The following is a 15,113-nucleotide window of genomic DNA, read 5'->3' on the forward strand; positions in this document are numbered from 1 at the left end:
GGTCAAGTTAGAGTAAGACTGGGGGCGGGACTGTGCTTTTCTGGAACTACTGCTGTTTCCAGGGGCACAGCTGCAGGGTTTTGAATGGGGCCTCACAGGGATGACAACCTGGGTCTGAATTCGGCCATGGGGATTGGAGTCTTTCACCATTTACCAAGTAGGTGATATTATTGGACAAATTATTTGACGTCTTCGTGCTCTTGTCCTCTGTAAAGGTGTGGGGGCCCGGGAGCAGGAGGGGTTACCCATCTCACCTGGGCACCAAGTGTGAGAAGTGTGAGTAAATGAGAAGTAAATGTGAGTAAATGAGAAGCCATGTTTCCATGTTGAGAATTTGTATTAGAATGAACCATATGAAGTTGCCATGTTTTGTTCAAAAGGTCGAATATTGGCAATTTCATATGGTGCAACCTAAGAGTGTGCCTGGTACATGGTAAATACTCAAATGTTAGCCTAAAGAAACCCTGTTTATGACCACCTGCTAGACCATATTGCATTTACTAGACTAAATGCAAGGCCACCTTGTTCTTTTTCAGGATTTTTTTTTGGGGGGGTATAAATATTTTTACATCCTGCTGATTATTTTGTCTTTTTATCACACTCCTGCACCTTCCACCAGATCAAAGGAGACTTGGAAGACAATGAGTTCTTTCATTCATGAGCACCTATCTCCATGACCAGCAGTCACCACTGGACTTCAAGCCACGCCCCCAACTACAGATAGCCTAATTGGTCCTGCTGCAGCCACTCTTGTTTTTACCCTCCCCAACTCCCCATGAAGCTGATTGTCTTTTCTCTTTTTCTTTAAGATGGAGTCTTGTTCTGTCACCCCGGGCTGGAGTGCAGTGGCGTAATCTCGGCTCACTGCAACCTACACCTCCCGGGTTCAAGCGATTCTCCTGCCTTCAGCCTCTCTAGTAGCTGGGATTACAGGCACTCATCACCACGCCCAGCTAGTTTATTTGTATGTTTATTTATTTATATATATTTTTTGAGATGGAGTTTTGCTGTTGTCGCCTAGGCTGGAGTGCAATGGCGCAATCTCGGCTCACTGAAACCTCCACCTCCTGGGGTTCAAGCAATTCTCCTGCCTCAGCCTCCTGAGCTAGCTGGGATTACAGGCGTGCCCCACCACGCTTGGCTAATTTTGTATTTTTAGTAGAGACAAGGTTTCACCATGTTGGCCAGGCTGGTCTTGAACTCCTGATCTCAGGTGATCTGCCCACCTCGGCCTCCCAAAGTGCTGGGATTACAGGCGTAAGCCGCTGTGCCTGGCCGGCTTATTTTTCCTTTTGAAAATAACCTTCACTGAGATATAATTTACATATAATAAAACATGCCCATTTTAATTGAGCCATTTAGTTTTCATAAACGTGTACATCTGTGTAATCACCACCACAATCATGATGTAGAACTTTCCCACCATTCCAATTTCCTTCTGTGTGCTGTAGAAAAAAATTGTGCATCAGTGGAAAACTGCATTGTGTACATAGTGCAGATACTTCTAGGCTGTTTGAGTCTAGTCTTTCATTGCCTTTGAGCTACTGCTCTATAGGTTGTAGGTAACTGGTAGTAAAAACAAAATTCTTGTCAAGAGAAACATGCAGTCTGCCTGTCCTGTAGAAGTTCGATTGACTTCCTTCTCCCAGTATGGAAGAAACAAGTTTGCCTTCATTTGGACATTAATTTCAATATTCCTGATTTATACATGTTGGTTTTTCAATATCTCCTTTGAACTGGTTTTAATGCCAGTTTCCTCATTAATAAGTAAAATCTTTAACAGGTGTTCATTTTTTTTTTTTTTTTCCTCGAGATGGATTCTTGCTCTGTTGCCCAGGCTGGAGTGCAATGGCACAATCTCTGCTCACTGCAACCTCCGGCTCCTGAGTTCAAGTGATTCTCCTGCCTCAGCCTCCTGAGAAGCTGGGGTTACAGGAGTGAGCTACAGGGCCTGGCCTAAAACGTGTTCATTTTTATATCCATGAGATACATGACTTCATGCTTATTTTTTTATTTTTATTTTTTCGAGACTGATTCTTGCTCTGTCATCCATGCTGGAGTGCAGTGACTCGATCTCGGCTAACTACAACCTCCACCTCCAGGGTTCAAGTGATTCTCCTGTCTCAGCCTCCCAGGTAGCTGGGACTATAGGCACACGTCACCATGCCTAGCTAATTTTTATTATTTTTAGTAGATTTAGTTTCACCATATTGGTCAGGCTGGTCTTGAACTCCTGAACTCAGGTGACTCACCTGCCTCGGCCTGCCAAAGCACTGACATTACAGGTGTGAGCCACTGTGCCCTGCCGACTTCATGCTTTTTGGAAAATTACGTTTTAATAGTCCCTTTGTATAGTTAATCCCTACCTCCTTCTATCCTTGGCTCCTGGCAACCACTGATCCTGCTGTTACCATAGAATATTTTTGCCTTTTGTAGAATTTCGTATCAATGGAATAATATTTATGTATTCTTTTCTTTGGCTTCTTTCTCTTATCTTGTTTCTTTCCCCCTTACACCACGTGCACTAGCATCAGCATGTGGCTGAGATTCGTCCATCTCGTAGGTATCAGTAATTTGTTCCTTTTCATTGCTGAGTAATATCCATTATATGCACATATTACAATGTGTTTATCCATTCACCATTGTGATTTTTGAATTGTTTCTGGTTATGACTAGTGACTATATTCAAGTGTAAGTCCTCATGCAGACATGCTTTCATTTCTCTTAACTATCTATAAGTGGGCTGGGTGTGGTGGCTCACGCCTGTAATCCCAGCACTTTTGGAGGCTGAGGCAGGCAGACTGCTTGAGCCTGGTAGTTCAAGAGCAGCATGGCCAACATGGTGAAACCCTGTCTCTACCAAAAATACAAAAATTAGCCAGTCTCATAACTCAGTCTCAAAATAAATAAATATTTTAAAATAAAAAATTTAAATTTATCTATGAGTGGAATTGCTGTCTCAAACGTGCCAAATTATTTTCTTACGTGGATGTACCATTTGCATTCCCACCAGCAACCGGTGAGAGCTCCAGTTGCTCTACATCTTTGCCAACACTTGATATTGTAATTCTTTTCAATTTTAGCCATTCTGGTGGGAGTGGTAGCAGAATTTTTTTTTTTTTTTGAGACGGAGTCTCGCTCTGTTGCCCAGGCTGGAGTGCAGTGGGCGCAATCTTGGCTCACTGCAAGCTCCACCTCCTGGGTTCATGCCATTCTCCTGCCTCAGCCTTCCGAGCAGCTGGGACGACAGGCGCCTGCCACCAGGCCCGGCTAATTTTTTGTATTTTTTTCATAGAGATGGAGTTTCACTGTGTTAGTCAGGATGGTCTCGATCTCCTGACCTCATGATCTGCCCGCCTCGGCCTTCCAAAGTGCTGAGATTACAGGCGTGAGTCACTGCACCTGGCCTTTTTTTTTTTTTTTTTTTGAGACAGTGTCTTGCTGTCTCCCAGGTTGGAGTGCAGTGGTGTGATCATATCTCACTGTAGCCTTCAACTCTTGGGTTCAAGGGATCCTCCCACCTCAGACTCCCGAGTAACTAGGACTCCAGGCATGCACCACCATGCTTGGCTAATTTTTCAAATTTTTAGTAGAGACGGGGTCTTGCTATGTTGCCCAGACTGGGGTGGTAGAATCTTATTGTAGTTTTTATTTGCACTTCCCTGACGACTAATTATGTTAAGCATTTTTTCATGTGCTTATGGGACTTTAGTATACCTCTTTTGTGAAATGTCGTTTCCATCTTTTACCTATTTTTATGAATAGATTACTAAGTGTTAAGGGTTCTTTAGATGTTCTGTATAGAGAGCCTTTATGGAATACCTGTATTCTGAATATCTTATTCCAGCCTGGCGTTTGCTTTTCATTTTCAGTCTTTCGAAATTTTCATTTTGATCAAGTCCAACTTACCGATAATAATGCTTTTTTTTCCTCAGAAATCATTCCTAAAGTCACAGATTTTCTTTTCTGTTTTCTTCTAGAGGTTTTATAGTTTTAATTTTTGTGTTCAGATGTATCATTTATTTTGAATTATTGTATATCTGTGAGTTAAGGGTTGAAATTCATTTCTGCCCATATGGATATTTAGTTGTTCTGGGACCATTAGTTGAAGTAACTGTACTTTCCTCACTGGAACTACTTTGGCAACTCTGTTGAAAATCAACCAGCCTTCTACGTGTGGGTCTATTTCTGGACTCTAGTATGTTTTACTGTCTACACGACTATCCTAATGCCATTGACAGTGTCTTGATCACTGCAGCTTTACAGAAAGTCTTCAAATCAGGCAGTGTAAATTCTTTTTCAAAATTGTTTTGACTATTCTAGGTCCTTTAGATTTCCATATAAACTTTATCAAATTGTCCATGTCTACAAAAAAAGATGCTAAGAGTTACCCGTTTCCATACTTTAAATTCCTCACTGGGCTGGGTATCGCAGTTCATGCCTGTAATCCCAGCATGTCAGGAAGCTGAGATGGGAGGATTGTTTGAGGCCAGGAATTTGAGACCAGCCTGAGCAACACAGTGAAATCCTGTCTCCACTTTTAAGTAATAATGAAAAAAAAATTTAAAAACCCAACCCTTTCACTGGTCTGACCCCCACCCCCTGCATAAGAGAAAGACCTCACCAAGACCTACAAAGCCCAGTGAGTCTGCCTCTACACCCTCCCCACTACCTCACCTCACCATAGAGTTTTTAATTAAGCTCCAACTATACTTTATTTCAGATCCTCCACTGATGGTTTCTCTCTCATCCCTGTCTAAACCAGATAGTGGTTACTGTTTTTTTTTTTTTTTTTTTTTTTTTTTTTTTGAGACAGTCTTGCTCTGTTGCCCAGGCTGGAGTGCAGTGGTGCAATCTTGGCTCACTACAACTCTGCCTCCAGGTTCAAGCGATTCTCGTGCCTCAACCTCCCAAATAGCTGGAATTATAGGCACGCACCACCATGCCTGGTTAATTTTTGTATTTTTAGTAGAGATGGGATTTCGCCATGTTGGCCAGGCTGGTCTCAAACTCCTGACCACAAGTGATCCACCTGTCTCAGCCTCACAAAGTGCTAGGATTATAGGCGTGAACCACCGCGCCCAGCCTGGTTACTTTTACCAAGCTCTTTACTTTTCCTCCACAGCACTTAACAGTTTGTAAAATGACATGTATGTTCATGTGCTTGTTTACTAGCAAGTAGGAACCACAAAGCTCAGTGTGCTGCCCGGCAGAGAGAGAGCACTCAATATGTATTGGTTGAATGAATAAAGGCAGATGTATCTTTCTGAATATTTTATTAGGGCAAAACAAGATATTTGCATGGGATGCTTCTTAAGTCATCTCAAGTAGTTAGTTCCCCTTCAGTTCTTAACATGCACTCTCAAAATCAACACACCTACCCCAACCCAATACTCATCGCTTCAGTCATCCAATAAAGTACAAAATAAAAATAAAAAAAATCATCATCTGGCAAAAAAGGGAAAAGGGAGAGAGTGGCATTTTAACACATTACTAAAATGTTTAAGCTTTTATTTACACATCCCCTTCTCTCAGTTTCCCAGGTTATATGAACATTACAGCAATAGAAAGCGGTTATCATCACAGCACCCCCTTGCAAATTCCCGTTTACAGGTAACTTGGTCAGGGGAAAATATGGGCCAATGAAATAAGATCTCAGCTCTCCTATAAGCTACTGCTTTCTTCTCTTTCCCCCTTCTCTTAATGTTAGCTGGCTATTACAGAGAGGGATCATCAAGACTGTGTGGGCCTACTGGCTGAAGCGACAGGGTGGCTTCCAGTGTCCTGTGAAGAACCAGCAAGGATGCTTTTTATAACTCCAATCATCGACTTCACATCACTGAGATAACAAGACTTAAGGGTAAAGACACCACGCCACCCTAGTCAGTGACGTGTACTCCACTTTCCAGGAAGACCTGGGCCAAATGACAAGTTTTGCACAAGAAACCTGGGAATAGTGTTGGAAAAAGTCTCCTCGTGCATGGAAGCATTCACTCATCCATGCAGATGGCAACAAGGCAGGACACTCAGAAAGCGTAAGATCAAGGTACTGCTCTTATGTGCACCTTTCATTTAACTTCCCCTCAAGTGCTCCAAAAGAACAGAGCTTTGGGTATTGCTTCATTAAGAATACAGTAACTGCAGCATAAAAGCCATTGCATTCTTTAGGGTCAGTTTATTATAACCTATCCTACCAGAAAGAATCACAGTTTAAGGCCATTTATCATGTGTACTATGTAGTAAACAAAACCTTGTCCACAGTTCCACCACCAAGCCACTCCCAAGGGTGGACTGTGAATGTGACACTTCCACACTCACCAGAGATTAGAAAAAACATTTCTATTAGGGGCTGAAACTAGCCCCTTGGTTTCCTCCCTAGAAAAGAGCTGCTTGGAAAACGGATGTCACTGGAAATGACAAAAGGAACAACAGCATTTTCTATACAGTTAAAAGCAAAGGGATCATTGGCTAGCACTAGCATTTCTTCTGTGTGATAAGGGAAGCCAGCCCTCTAATTTGGCTCTCTGGCTGGGCACATGGCAATGGCTAGGGGCCTGGGCACACATTTTTTTTTTTTTTTTTTGAGACAGATTCTCCCTCTGTCACCAAGGCTGGAGTGCAGTGGCACGATCTTGGCTCATTGCATCCTCTGCCTCTTGGGTTCAAGCAATTCCTGTGCCTCAGCCTGCCGACATAGCTGGGATTACAGGCATGTGCCACCACGCCCGGCTAATTTTTGTAATTTTAGTAGAGATGAGGTCTCGCCATGTTGGCCAGACTGTTCTTGAACTCCTGGCCTCAAGCAATCTGCCCGCCTCAGCCTCCCAAAGTGTTGGGATTACAGGCATGAGCCACTGCGCCCAGCCACGGGCACATATTTCATGTGGATAAAGTCGAGGCAAGAAAAAGACATGCTTTTCTCCACGTAGAAGGTATTTTTTAAACTGGCTTAATGGATTAAGATGGCTGCTGGGCCCTGAGCATCCACATGAAGCAAATAGCAGTCTATCTGTAGGTTCTGGGACTGAAAAAAAAAATCCCTTTAAGTTCCCTTTAAGTTCTTTTTGGCTTAGTAGCCAAAAAATAATCTTTGCTTTTTATACCTCCCCCATTCACAACCCCTTTGGGCTAAGCTGATTTTAAAAACATTTTTTTTTTGAGATGGGGTCTTGCTATGTTGCCCAGGCTAGGCTCAAATTCCTGGGCTTAAGCAAGCCTCCTGCCTCAGCCTCTCGAGTAGCTGGGATTGCAGGCTGCATGTGCACCCAGCTCCTAACAATTCTTCTTCTTCTTTTTTCCCCCTCTTATTGAGCCAGGGTCTCACTCTGTCACCCAGGCTGGAATGCAGCGGTGCAATCATGGCTCACTGCAGCCTTGACTTTCCCAGGCTCAAGTGATTCTCCCACATAGGTGGGACTATAGGCAGGCACCACCGTGCCCGGTTAATTTAGAAAAAAATGTTTGTAGAGACAGGGTCTATCATGAAGATTCATAATCTTCATGAATGTGGACAGTTTGAAGGAAAACCACTACTCTCATCTCTTTTTCTAAGCACAAGTAGAGATTATAGCAAGTAGAGATTAAAACTCATTGGCTTACTGAGAACACCAAGAGAGGAAAGACACCTTGGGAATTAGGTCATAGCAATGCTTCAAACAAGACAACAACTGCCCATAACCCTACAAATTCTTGCAAAACAACAGTTACCCTTATTCAACAGTTACCCATATTCTTTCTCCATGGCCTACGGCATGACCGGCAGTTCTGCACTGTTACCCAATCCTGGATCACTAGGAACCGGAAATCCTTATCAATTTGGAAAAAGGGGAAAAACAGAAAAGTAGTGGTAAATGTCATCACTTTTTCCTCCCTGAGAAATCAGGAAATCTCTCCATGGAAGCCACTCATCCCCCTGGTTTTCACCAATAAGAAGGAAGCAAAGGGTATTACACACTAGAACTTTCAGCTAGGCTGAACTAGTTGAGGAATTTAGATGCAGGCTCCCTCAGGTAATGAAGAAATTTGAAAAAAAAAAAAAATTTTTTTAAAGCCAAAGGAGCTAGCTTAAGCCCCTAATGAAAAGCCTCCTCCTGCTGGGCGCGGTGGCTCAAGCCTGTAATCCCAGCACTTTGGGAGGCCGAGACGGGCGGATCACAAGGTCAGGAGATCGAGACCATCCTGGCTAACCCGGTGAAACCCCGTCTCTACTAAAAAATACAAAAAACTAGCCGGGCGAGGTGGCGGGCGCCTGTAGTCCCAGCTACTCGGGAGGCTGAGGCAGGAGAATGGCGTGAACCCGGGAGGCGGAGCTTGCAGTGAGCTGAGATCCGGCCACTGCACTCCAGCCTGGGCGGCAGAGCGAGACTCTGTCTCAAAAAAAAAAAAAAAAAAAAAAAAAGAAAAGCCTCCTCCTGAAATGTAAGGCTAAGTGTACAAACAGAACCAAGGCGTCTGATATGCTATCTTCAAAGCCCAGCACCACCATATATTGGTTTTCTCTAGAGTTGGAATTTTAAAAATCAAGAACTTGAAGGTACAGAAAGAATGAAAGGCCAAGTAAAGGAGGAAGGCATTACGGAGACAAATCACTGGAAACATGTTCAACTCCTTGGTGTCTGAAGAGGCATGACACAAACATAGAGCCCTTAGTAGTTGTGTAGGATGCTTCTGTTCACCTTGACTACAGAAGCAAGAATCCTGTTTTAAAATCCTCGGCCTATCATGAATGTTTAAGATAGTGACTAAAGCACTATGATGGCTGGATTCTTCAAACAAATAAGCAGTACTTTGGGGGTTCTGGAGACTAGAAGCTGTTTTTTAAAGGTAAGGATGTCTTATCCAAAGCAAAGCAAAAAGTTGAAAAAGTGCTATAAAGTCCATTCCCCTGCTAAGTTAAAGCTTTTTAAAAAAAAGATGCAAGAAGAAACCGCCACTGCTGCTTGGCCCACTCTTCATGTGGGCTTTTGATGTCTCCTAGCTATACATTTCCTGGCTTCTGATGTGATCTGCTGAAAGAGGTCTTATAAACCTGAAATAGGTAACAGCAATGCTGAATTAAAAGAGGAATGAGAAAAAGTGCTAAGAACTAGTCACACCTCTATAATCGACTCAGATGATCGGTTTTGGTAGTTATGGTTAACAGACATCTGTTTGAATCCTACCAGAGTCTTGAATCAGGCCATGTTAAGCTGTGTATGAAACTATTCTTGTATGCCCCAAATCTCGACTTATTCTCAATGACTGTATTTATATATACACTTGTATTCCTCCAAGTACTTGGATAAACGATGATACCTAGGATATGACTGGACCCTAGATTTATATTACAGTTTCAAGAAAAGACAACCAACCATGTATAATGTATACATAACATTTTGTTCTTTAGAAAGTACAGAGGTCCTGGATAGATCACAGGAGGTTTGTCTCTTCAAAATAAACTTGTAACAAAATCACACTTATCTTGAAGTAACTTTGTACCAACAAAGTTTTGCAGTGACTTCATGCAAGCCAAAATAAAAAGACCAGCAGGTAAGTTCATTGCTTATAAGTCTGTGACTTTTAAAAACCCTACATTTACATTATTAAATAGTAACTGCAGTGCAAAGGCTATCTGGTATTCCAGAGGGATTCTATGCTAGGAAATTAGATGTGCAGGAACGGTTGACAATGTATTTGATTTTATAGTACTCCTTATTTAGTTACCACGACCTCCTTCTTACTTTAACCTATACATGCTAAATATAGTCTCTGCATCTCTCCTTGGTTCTTTCATTCATCTTTTTCTGTTCTTTAAAAAAGTAAAATAAAACTTTGGAATATCTCAGGGGCTTATTAAAGCTCGCGGATGCTGACAGTGAATAAATTTATACTCAAGACATTAAAAACAAAACTTCACAAACAATAATATTGCTTACATCCTCTGCTACATGTAATGTACACAAACATACCACAGCTGATGACAAGACACCCAGGAGAATTTGGATTGATAATCTTTACCAATAAAAGGAGCAATTTCAAAAACTAAAATGTGTAACATGACTTTTACTTTGAGACACAGTTTCACTCTGTCACCCAGGCTAGAGTGCAGTGGCATGATCTCATCTCACTGCAATCTCCGCCTACTGGGTTCAAGCGATTCTCCTGCCTCAGCCTACCGAGTAGCTGGGATTACAGGCACCTGCCACCATGCCTGGCTAATTTTTTTGTATTTTTAGTAGAGACGGGGTTTCACCATGTTGGCCAGGCTGGTCTCGATTCTCCTGACCTCAAGTGAGCCACCTGCCTCAGCCTCCCAAAGTGCTAGGATTACAGGCGTGAGCCACCGCACCCAGCCTGTATGTAACATGACTTTCATACACTGCTTTTCCATTCTGTTCCCAATCCTTCTCCTGTAACACTTGATGGATACAAAAGGACAAGCGGATCCTGGGTATAACCATGCCAAAAGTCCGCTTCACTTACACTTTGGTTCAACTAAAAAAGAACTTTAAAATGGTGATTTTCAGATTTGTTCTTTGGTCAGGCAGTATAAAGCTCTCTGAAAAAAGTCCCTTTACCTGGTTATAATATGAAAACAGTCAAAATAGAAAATGTCAGTTTAGGAAAGAGATCTATGTGTTCAGAATTTCTCAGAAAAAAAAGAAAAAAAATGTAGACAGGCAGACCCTAGCCCCAGATGCCAGATTCAATTGTCTTAGGACATCAAGAATAAAAGAGAACTAGCATTCAGAAGAGTAATATTTAAGTGGGTTAGCTTCCAAAAGGCCTAAATTAATAAATCTAATCCTTAAATAGGAACATGATAAATGATTTCTGAGCAGAGGATTTACCACCATTTTCCTTTATCAGTTTAAATCCTAATCTGGACCCAGACCCAGCCAGAGACTGTCATAATTTTCAAACGTAGAAATCAGTAGGAAATGCAAGCCACAGACTCTGCAAGGAGTAATCAATTCTTTCCACACTGCCCCTGCCCCTCACCCACCGGGAGTGCACATCACTCTACGGAGCGGCTTTGTACCCAACACTCAGATGTGAGAGTGGCCTTCTAACCAGCGGGGCATGTGGGTGCTTTGAAAACAGTAAGTGCTTTAAAAAAAACGGGGTGGGACGTGTTATGGCTGGAGCTTGGCAAGAACCAGAATTTGCGCACATCCTCAGACTGTGACCATTATGAAGAAATATTTGATGGTAAAGGAAGAAATCATCTGGTGACCAGAACAAAATGGATTAAGACCAAACCCTTGGGAGATTACACAATAAGTCTTTCAGCAGTCATCGCTTACTGTTTTTCTTAAAAGGCTAAACTTAAGATTAAAGGGTGAATACTTCTATTGATTACTTGAATGGTTAAATAAGGATTTCAAGGCTGGCCACCTCTGAGACCTGGATGGGAAGTAAGTGGAAGGCACTTGCTCCCTAGGGAGGAGGGCCAGGTAAGTCTCCAGGCTGTGGAGACAGCGCCAGCAGTAGCTCTTGATGGGCCCAAGTCTGCGAGGTGCTGGGAGGGGGGAGTGGCCTGTGTGGTTAGCCAGAGACAGGCTAGGGTCAGTGTGATTTCACAAGTAGAATGGTTACAAAATAAAATGTTTTTTTAATGGACCGAAAAAGCAAAGTGAGTCACCTTCGTTTTTAAAGGTGAGACTTAGCAAAGGAAGGATTTGAAGCAGTTTTTTACTATTTACAAAATGTCATTTAGAGTGGAGGTGGCCACCTTCAGTAGTTGAGGCAATGTCTTTCACATGAGATGGCCATAGAAGTGTGGTTCCTGGAGCTGGCTCACAAAGGCCACAGGCTGTCCTGGGTGAGGAAGAGTTCCTCTGAGGGAGCACCAAAAAGGCTCAGTCTTCTGTTTCTTCATATGTTGTCTCGTCAAAGGGCCTGTCCAGTAGAGGTACCAACCGATGGCGGGAATACTTCAGCTGCAAAAGGTCCCCAACTTCATCTATCTCCTTTAAAGCCTAAAATATGCAAGACAAAGTAGAGGTCTGTCAGAGCCAGTAGGATGCAGGCATGCCTGGTGTTTTACTTTGCTAAAAACAATCATGGCAAGATTATCCTTCAGCAGGACTTAGGTCTAGTGCATTTACACGATCAGACTACAATACAGCTGTGGAAGGACCTGCTTTCTGAACAAGGCTTTCAAGCTCACCATGAATAATGGGTTGTGAATAGCCAGGTATGCAGAATAAAGGCTATAATTCAAAGTATGATATGCTTGGTAGAAAAAGTTATATGCACTCTGAACACACAAAACCGACTAAAATTTGTCATCTCTCCCTTTTGTTTTTGAGATGGAGTCTCGCTCTGTTGCTCAGGCTGGAGTGCTGTGGCATCATCCAAGCTCACTGCAACCTCCACTTCCCACGTTCAAGTGATTCTCCTGCCTCAGCCTCCAAAGTAGCCAGGACTACAGGTGCCCACCACCATGCTCAGATAAATTTTGTATTTTTAGTAGAGATGGGGTTTCACCATGTTGACCCGGCCGGTCTCAAACTCCCAACCTCAAGTGATCCACCACCTTGGCCTCCCAAAGTGCTGAGATTACAGGTGTGAGCAAATGAGCCCAGCAACTTTTTTTTTCTTTTTGAGACAGAGTCTTGCTCTATTACCTGGGCTGGAATACAGTGGCACCATCTCAGCTCACTGCAACCTCTGCCTCCTGCGTTCAAGAGATTCTCTGCCTCAGCCTCCTGAGTAGCTGGGACTATAGGCATGTGCTATCACGCCCAGCTAATTTTTGTAGAGACAGGGTTTTGCCTTGTTGGCCAGGCTAGACTCGAACTCCTGGCATCAAGTTACCCACCCACCTCTGCCTCCCAAGGTGTTAGGATTACAGGCGTAAGTCACTACACTGGGCGTCTTAAACCTCATTTTTAAAAAAAATCAGTATTTGGAGAGAGAAAACCACCAACAGTATTACTGATATATTCCAGCACAAGAAAAAATATTCTTCATTTCGAAATGTGAAAAATATAAAGCAAATAAGAACTGAACTTCAATGCGCTATCACAACAGCGGCACCACTGAGAAGAGGTGTAAGTGAAAGCTCCATATGGAAACAATTTAAGTCTGAAATTAAGCTGGGAAAACCCACTGACCATTTATTCACCTGACCTCTGTGATAAGATTTATTAATTTAAGACAAAAGTCAAAGCTGGCCGGGCCTAGTGGCTTATGTCAGTACCCAGCACTTTGGGAGGCCCATGTGGGCGGATCACCTGAGGTCGGGAGTTTGAGACCAGCCTGACCAACATGGAGAAACCCCGTCTCTACTAAAAATACAAAATTAGCTGGGTGTGGTGGTGCATGCCTGTAATCCCAGCTACTCAGGAGGCTGAGGCAGGAGAATCGCTTGAACTCAGGAGGCGGAGGTTGCAGTGAGCCGAGATCATGCCATTGCACTCCAGCCTGGGCAACAAGAGCAAAACTCTGTAAAAAAAAAAAAAAAAAAAAAGTCAAGGCTGAACACACTGACTCAAGCCTGTAATCACAGCACTTTGGGAGGCCAAGGCAGGCAGATCGCTTGAGCCCAGGAGTTTGAGACTAGCCTGGGCAACATAGCAAGACCCCATCTATTAAAAAAAAAAAAAAGCCAGGCATAGTCCCAGCTACTCTGGAGGCTGAGGTGGGAAGATACCTTGAGGCCGGGAGGTGGAGGCTGCAGTGAGCCAAGATCATTATCACTGTACTCCAGTCTGGGTGACTGAGCGAGACCCTACCTCAAAATCATAATAAGACAAAAGTGCACATGACTAAGATCACAAAGGAATGGGCATTTATAAACTCTGACTTCAGAAGAATCTAGAATTTTTTCATCAATGTAGAAAAGTAATCATTAGAAAAAAAAATTCCTCAGTAGCCCAAGGGGATCTAGATTACAAGATTTCCTCTGATCCCACACCAAATATTTCAGACAAATCAGTATCATGTGAATAAAAGATGCCATTCTAGTAAGTGCTGACTCTTGTGTGGGGTGTGTGGGTATGTTAGGGACAGGGAGCCTGTACATGTATCACCATTCATTAACAAATAATCTACACAGAACCTCTAGATCACAGGTAAGGTGGGTTCCTAGGAGAAAAACATGTATTCATTATAGAGCTGAGTAACCCAATCCTCTAGGATAGCCATCCTGCCGCTCCCCTGAGCCAATATCCTTGCACTTCCCATTTTAAAAAATAACAAAATTACAGCTTTGAGATACAATTTACATTCAACAAAATTCATTTTTTTTTTTTTTTTTTTTTGAGACGGAGTCTCGCTCTGCCGCACAGGCTGGAGTGCAGTGGCCGGATCTCAGCTCACTGCAAGCTCCGCCTCCCGGGTTCACGCCATTCTCCTGCCTCAGCCTCCCGAGTACCTGGGACTACAGGCGCCCGCCACTGCGCCCGGCTAGTTTTTTGTATTTTTTAGTAGAGACGGGGTTTCACCGTGTTAGCCAGGATGGTCTCGATCTCCTGACCTCGTGATCCGCCCGTCTCGGCCTCCCAAAGTGCTGGGATTACAGGCTTGAGCCACCGCGCCCGGCCCAAAATTCACTTTTAAAGTATACGATTCATTGCTTCTAAGTATATTCCGAGAGTTGTGCAACTTTTGTCACTATCTAGTTTTAGAGTATTTTTATCACCCTAAAAAGCAACCCCATACTCACTCCTCCCTCCTCTCAGGCTGGCTGCCACCAATCTATTGTCTGACCCTATGGATTTGCCTGTTCTGGACATCTCTCATAAATGGAATCGTAAGTTACGTGGTCTTTGTTTTGGCTTCTTTCATTTGGCCTAATGTTTTCAAGGTTTATCCATGCTATAAGGTCAAAGCTTCCTTCTTCTGCATCCAGCTGACCTAGTACTGTTTGTTGAAGAGACTGTTCTTTTCTCATTGACTGGTCTTGGCTCCCTTGTTGAAAATAAAGGGAGATGGCCATAGATGCTTGTACTTTATTTCTGAAATCTCAATTCTACTTCACTGGTCTATATGTCCATCCTTATGCTAGTACTCGACTGTTGTAATTACTGTAGCTTTGTAGTAATTAGCTTTGTTTTAAAATTAAGAAGTGTGAGACCTCCCACTTTGGTTTCCCTTTTCAATACTATTTTAGCTATTCCCTCCCA

The 15,113-nt window shown here is 43.0% G+C and overlaps 1 protein-coding gene across 1 annotated transcript in view; it reads right to left on the reverse strand.

The window, feature by feature from the left end:
* Nucleotides 1-9,356: 9,356 nt before the first annotated feature.
* The window catches only part of SPTLC2 (serine palmitoyltransferase long chain base subunit 2), a 108,697-nt gene continuing 102,940 nt past the window's right edge, over nt 9,357-15,113 (reverse strand). Inside the window, exon 12 of the mRNA XM_015144257.3 lies at nt 9,357-11,960. Coding sequence (XP_014999743.2) covers nt 11,841-11,960 — 120 coding nt within the window. The 3' untranslated portion in view covers nt 9,357-11,840. The remainder of the gene's footprint in view (nt 11,961-15,113) is intronic.

Source organism: Macaca mulatta, chromosome 7 (genome assembly GCF_049350105.2).
Source record: "Macaca mulatta isolate MMU2019108-1 chromosome 7, T2T-MMU8v2.0, whole genome shotgun sequence".
Classification (NCBI taxonomy): Eukaryota; Metazoa; Chordata; class Mammalia; order Primates; family Cercopithecidae; genus Macaca; species Macaca mulatta.